General features: G+C 42.0%; 1 protein-coding gene across 1 annotated transcript; it reads right to left on the bottom strand.

Annotated features, from left to right (window-relative positions):
- Nucleotides 1–2,423: 2,423 nt before the first annotated feature.
- LOC116645984 (DDB1- and CUL4-associated factor 8-like) lies at nucleotides 2,424–4,647 on the bottom strand. Its single transcript, XM_032426475.1, has one exon. It carries the CDS (start codon nucleotides 4,645–4,647, stop codon nucleotides 2,884–2,886), a length of 1,764 nt encoding a protein of 587 aa, XP_032282366.1. The 3' UTR covers nucleotides 2,424–2,883.
- Nucleotides 4,648–6,761: the final 2,114 nt, after the last annotated feature.

Below are 6,761 nucleotides of genomic sequence, written 5' to 3'. Positions count from 1 at the left end.
AGACCTCATATTATGTAATTGTGAGAGCTGGTTAAGCAGTCTTCATAAGGTTTTTGTCTGCTTCAGGTGCTGGAGCCTAAAGTCAGACAGCATTCAGAAAGAAGAGATGGGTGTAAAATAGGGGGGAACAAGGATAGATCGGAATCCATGAGGAGTAGGTGGAACTTACAAGGACAGACTAGAACCCATGTTGCTCTTTCACTACTAGAACCCATGTTGCTCTTTCACTACCTCCAAACCTCCAACTTTGATGAGTAAGTGCCCTGCAGAAGTAGTCTCTCTTTTTTATGGAACTGGTGACGCTGAGAGATATGAGGGGAAGCTGGTATAGCTGTAGGCCCAGCTGCTTCACAGTAAAGTAAGCCAGCAGATCAGTGACAATGTACCCCTTCCTCTACTTTCTGAGCATTAAAAAAATATAGCTACTGGAACGCCTGGGTGGCTCCATCAGTTACATGTCTGCCTTTGGCTCAGGTCATGATCCCAGGGTCCTGGGATCGAGCCCTACATCGGGCTCCCTGCTCCGTGGGAAGCCTGCTTCTCCCTCTCCCACTCCCCCTGCTTGTATTCACCCTCTTGCTGTCTCTCTCTCTGTCAAATAAATAAATAAATAAATAGATTTTATTATTTTATTATTTATTTATTTGACTTTATTTATTTGATAACGACTGAGCCACACAGGCGCCCCAATAAATAAAATCTTTAAAAAAATATATAGCTACTACTTTACCTTTGCCTTCCAAATCTCTCAAATGTCTCATGTAGCACAAGAAATCTCAGAACTGGGGCGCCTGGGTGGCTCAGTCAGTTGAACATCAGATTCTTGGTTTCAGCTCAGGTCACGATCTCAAGGGTCATGGGACTGAACCCCACAGCCAGCTCCATGCTTAGTGGGGAGTCTACTTGAGATTCTATCTCTCCCCCTCTCTCTGCCCCTCCCCCCCACCCCCTGCTCATGTGTCCATGTGCCTGTTTCCTCTTTCTCTAAAATAAAATGAAATGAATCTCAAAAAAAAAAAAAAAATCAACCATGCAGGAAACTCTGAAGAAAGTTTCAGTTCACAGTACCACCCCCACACTCAGAACTGCTTCCAAACAGCAGGTGAAAAAAAAAAAAAAAACTGGGGCGCCTGGGTGGCTCTGTCGGTTAAGCATCTGCCTTCGGCTTGGGTCATGGTCCCGGGATCAAGTCCCACATGGGGCTCCCTGCTCAGCGGGGTCTGCTTCTCCCTCTCCCTCTGCTGCTCTCTGTCAAATAAATAAATAAAATTTAAAAAAGAAAAAAAAAGAAAAAAAACTGGATAATCTGCTCTTGTCATTGTTCTGTCACCCAGTGTCACTAGAAATTCCAAAAGTGTTTTTGAATGTTTTGTTGATGTTGCTAGGATACATCCCACCCAATTGTGCAGGGTTGCCCCAAACTTGGGATGCTAGTTTGTAATTTTGTTCTCATGTCCTGTTTTAAACCACAGAGTTCAGACTCACTGGGTTCTTTTGGGGCTTTAGGTTCTTTCCTAACAGCAAACCTTGGTAGGGGCTGCCCCAATCTCCCAGATCCCCCAGGCAGTTGTTCCTGACTTTGAATCTCAGTAAGGGGAAATTTGGTTGTTATTTTCCATTCCAAAGTCGAATTTCATTATGTAAATTTCTCAACTTGCTCTCAAGGGGCCAGAGATAATATCCATTTTAAGGAGTATTATCAAAGGAAAGCAGGGGTCTGGGGGGTAAAGCAAGGCCTCTGCATTCACTTACACAAGTAACAGATGTAAAACAAAAATGAGTATTATTTTTATTGAACACTAATTGAACATCCAGCATGCAAAATTTACATTAAATAAGGCTTAAAACAAGATATTTTTAAAAAGCTATTTAACCTCTTATAAGCAAGTGAAGAGAATTTTTAGCAATGCATGGATGTCTAATGGAAATTTTCTTCCAATGGTATCAGTTATCTGTAAGGATAAACAACTCTTTATTGCAACATTAAGTTATTCTTAAAGTCATTTCACATATATATTCTCAAATATTAGGCATTCTTATATTCCTGGCTGGTATCTTACAGGAGATGGTTGTCCCAAGAGGACTTCCTGGAAGGCAATCCTGTGGGAGCTCTTGCCATAAAACTTCAAGAGAATTGAGAGTGCAGAATAAACAATGTCATGTGATGAAGTTTAATTTTTACCAGCCTCTGTCTGCTCAAATTAATCAATATTAACACAGGGATTCAGAAAGTGTCAACAATCCCTAATTATTCCAGAAGCATGAATTATCTTGTTAGGAATTTATGCACCCTTTCTCCTCTTTTCCTTTTCTGTGAGAGAGAGTGAAAGAGAGTCTGTGTGTGTGTGTGCATGCGTGTGTGTGTGTATGGCCAAGTGTCCGCATTAAAGGAACAAGACCATGGTTTGCTTTATTTTACTTTACTTTTAAAGAATAAACACATTTCTGAAATTTTCAAGTCAACTGAAGAAATTAACCTTAAACTGCTAAAGATGAAAGAAAAAAGGTCGTAGCTTTCAGGGTGTCAGAAATGAGAAGATAGATTCAATAAGGCTATTAATTTTTTCACCAGAACCTTTAGAAGTCAGCTATAAGAGCTGAGCCATAAGAAAACAAATGAAAAGAGGCAAAAATAAAAAACAAAAAACCTTACATATTTTCTTACACAGAGATATAATGGGTAGAGAGAGGAATAAAGAAACCAAGTGAGAGGAAAGGAATGGGAGAGGAAGAATGTAAAGAAGGGAGAGTAAAGAGATGGAAAAGATGGTTTTTATGGTAGAAAATAGATAGAAAACAAAAACAAATTTATTGTTAAACTAAATGTTAAACTTAAAGTCCAGCCTACTGAGGTGACATCTAGCTGGAGCAGGCATGAGGCCTTCAGGACGAAAGGCACTGCACATGGTCTTGGTTCTCTTCCTCCTCAGATGAATTGGAGGTACTGGAAGAAGCATCTGACTCTGCATCCATGACTCCAACTCCAGGAGCTCCCCAGTGCTGGTGATGACCTCTCTGTGTCAGGTGACGCATGAGGAACCAAAGCATGTGGCTGTCAAACAGGTCAGTGTGGTGTATGCGATCTTCATCCCGTTCTCGCTTGTTTCTCTTAATCATATTCTTTAACCCGGTCAGCTCAGTGGTTGCTTTAGCTGTGGGTGCCCAGATCTTGGCATCATGATCTAGGCCACTGGTCGCCAGCACAGGTAGGTAAGGATGGGGCTCAAGACAGTTTATGGTGCCTCCCTTGTCTCCCTCCATAAACTGAACAATCTGGCGGGATGATTTTTCCCAGAGGAAGATGTGCCCACAATCACTGCCACTCACCACAAACTCACTTCTGGGGCCATAGAAATTGACGCCTTTGATTGTGGCATTATTTCTGTGCCCCTTGTATCTCTTAACATACTGGGCTCCATCTCCATCAGAGGAGTTGAAGAGATAAATATCTTCATCATTATAACTGGCCAGGAGCTCTGTGCCATCGTGGCTGTACACAAGGCAGGTGATGTTTGCTTTGGAATCACAGTTGACTAGGTGATGAGGACAGAATTTCTTGAGTACCCCATTATTCTCATTCTCATTAATTTTCCTTTGGTCATAAATTCTTACAAACTGATCTCTTCCGCCCACCGCAAACTGGTAAGTACTGGCAGGATTCATATGGATTGTATACAGCCCCACTTTCTTCTCCCTCTCTTTGGTTACCACCACTCTGGAAGCTGGCTGGCCTTGTCTGAGGTCAATGGCGAAAACAACTGCATCTTCACCTGAAGTTAGGAACTTAAAAGGGGAGTCTGGCTCCAGAGCCAACTTATGGGAGGCTCCCCTGTGCTGGGCCACACGCTTAGTATTCTTACAGTGTGGTAGAGCAGAGAGCTCTGCTATGCGTACCTGCCCATCACGGGCACACGTGGCCATGATGGAATCACCACAATTGGGAAGGAACTTGGCTTGAAAGACATTATTTCTGTGGCCACTCGCAAACTGCATTACTGGCTGCCGACGCGCCCAGTCCCACACTATCACTCTAAGGTCATCACTGCTACTGGCCAGCCAGGTGCCACGCTGGTTAAAGTGCACAGTATTGACGCAACCATGATGGCCTTCAAGCTCATAGAGCAGGTGGAAACGCTGCACAAAGACTCTGGCCCCACAGGCCTCATATACGAAGCGGGCACTGGAACCCAGCTGCCGCTCTCGAAGAGCGGAAAGGACTTGCCAGCGAGGGCGGGGCAGGGTAGATGTTTCGGAGGACACCCAGTCCTCCAGGGCCCGATCCTCATCTGATAAATACTGATCACGGTTAGCTTCATTGCACGGTACCTGAGGCTGTTCTGCGGCCGCTCCTCTCTCCTCCTCTTCTGCTGAGCGGTAAGGGAATAGGTTTTCCTCACAGATGAACTCGTCCGAGTCTTCCGTGCTTTCAAAGTTGATGTTTTCGGCTGAACTTTCTGCGTCTGTGCCTTGACTTTCTGGGCTGGCCTGGCTGAGGACGCCACCATCTCTGGTCAAATTCAAGCTCAGTTCAGTATCTGAAGATGTCTCTCTCCCGGCATCCACTTCAGACTGCTCCTCAGGGCTATTAAGCAGGCTGCTTCTTCCCGGGTCTTGTGGGCCATCTGTGCCGCTCCCGTTGTCAGACATCTTAAATGACGCTTGCTGTAGCCTGTCTGGAGTGGGAAAAAGCCCCACAAGTTGGAGGAAGGGAGGAGGCCCGGCCCGGCTGGGGACAGACCAGGGAAAATTGGCTAGGCAGACGCTAACGCGGTAAGCCAAAGCCGGAAGGGGGATTAGCCGTCTGAAGCAGTTGGAAGTATGGGAGCTGGTGAGGTTCAGAAGACTTTGTCCCGTCTAGCATCTCGCGGTATCTCAGGACTGCTCAGACTTTTCCAGGCCCTCAGCCCCACCCCCGCAACTATCTTACACTTGTCAGTGGCTGTACATTCTGTTCTTTTGAAAATGGGAACACGTTACACTTTGGGAAAATATTCTCAGAGAACTATCAGCAAAAGTGATACTCTTTAGGCAGAACTGTTATCATAAGACTCTCAGTGCTTTGCTTGAACGTGATGTACATTGCTTTGCTTGAACATGATGTACAGTATGAAATGAAGAAATAGGCACACACAATAAAGGATTGCTAAGGTCCCCAAAGCTAGTGAGTTTATGACGTACAAAAAATATCTTCAGCAAACCAAACAACTTTAGGGAAACCTTGACAGCTCTAATTGGTAGAAATGTCGTCAATAAAAGACACATTGCCTAGTTAACTGCATTTTCGATTTAAAAATACTTTTTAGTATGAGTAGATCCCAAATATTGCACTGGACATACCGCTACCAAAAAATACTCATTTTTTTATCTGCAATGCAAATTTAACTGTGTGTCCTGTATTTTTATTTGTTACATCTGGCAGACTTTCTTAGTGAGGAGTAATTTAGTCCCTCAGTGTAATCAAGGCTGAAATCAACTAGTCAATTTAAAGTAGACATTGAAATCAGTAACTGCTTCACCAATTTGAGATAGAAGCACAACCTTTTTCTTTTTCCACCAGAGATTCTATGTATTTATTTGGGGTTAATTCAATTTAGGATACTTAGGGAACATCAACACGATTTAATGAAAGAAAAATTTATTTTGTGATGTCATAGAACTATCAAAATATTTTAAATATTTCCCAGAATATTTCAGAGGCTTCTTGGGGGCCTTTTAGGAAGAGAAAACAGCTTTTCAGAGACAGTTAATTGGCACTGCTGTGTTAAGTTCAGAGCTTCTCCAAGTGAATTATCTAAGGTATGTCAGTAAATTTTCAAAGGGCTACAGTAAACCACTAAGAATGCCGGAATGAGGAAAACAAGATTTCCCTCAGAGCAATTGCAAGATCAATGCAAAATTGATTAAACATAGAAGTATAAAGTCTTCTAAAGAAAGAGAATGGTTCCAAGGTGGTAGTAATGGAAAGACACGTAAAAGAATATTCACAGCAATTTGTAAAGAGTAGCACAACAACTTGAAAACCACCTGAAAGCCCATCAAGAGTAACATGCATAAATAAATCAGCATATATTCCTATAATGGAATAATGTACAAAAGTGAGGATTAATGAATTAAATACATTAACATGGATGAATCTTAAAAACAGAATGATCAATGGAAACACAAGTGAAAGAATAGTCAATAATTTCATTTTTATGCAGATCCTTATAATTTTCATACTAATAAAACTATTTTAAAAGGCAAGGAAATAATTGACTCAAACTTCAGGGTAATTATTACCTTTACAGGAGGGGAGGAAGTTAAAATCTGGTAGAGAGGGAGCTTCAGAAATTCTTGGTAGTATTTATGGCTTGCTCTGAATATAGGTATATTATTATTCTTTTTGTTATTTATTGCCTGGCGTATACATTTATATACGCTTTTCTAAGTATGATGTATTGCATAGTAGTTTTTTTAAGAGATAATGTTCATTAACAAGGGGTCTTGCTTGGCCATGGAGCACAAAAACAGGAAAACTAGAGCATCAAACCCTAGTATGCCCATCCTGGCAATGTCCAGGGGAGGAAGCCTTATTAATTTGCTTCAGAAAGTCTTGTCCCGTTGCAAGGAACAGTTCCAGTGTTAGAGGTTAAATCAGGTCATTTTAACCTGATGCTATTGTATTAATCTGACCTTTCTTCTACACGCTCATTAAGCAAATTTTAACTATAAATTGGCTTTTCATATAAGTTTTCTTTTAATTTAATTGACCTCTTCAGTTT

Source organism: Phoca vitulina, unplaced genomic scaffold (genome assembly GCF_004348235.1).
Source record: "Phoca vitulina isolate PV1807 unplaced genomic scaffold, GSC_HSeal_1.0 scaffold35, whole genome shotgun sequence".
Classification (NCBI taxonomy): domain Eukaryota; kingdom Metazoa; phylum Chordata; class Mammalia; order Carnivora; family Phocidae; genus Phoca; species Phoca vitulina.
This window is presented reverse-complemented; position numbering and strand designations above follow the sequence as displayed.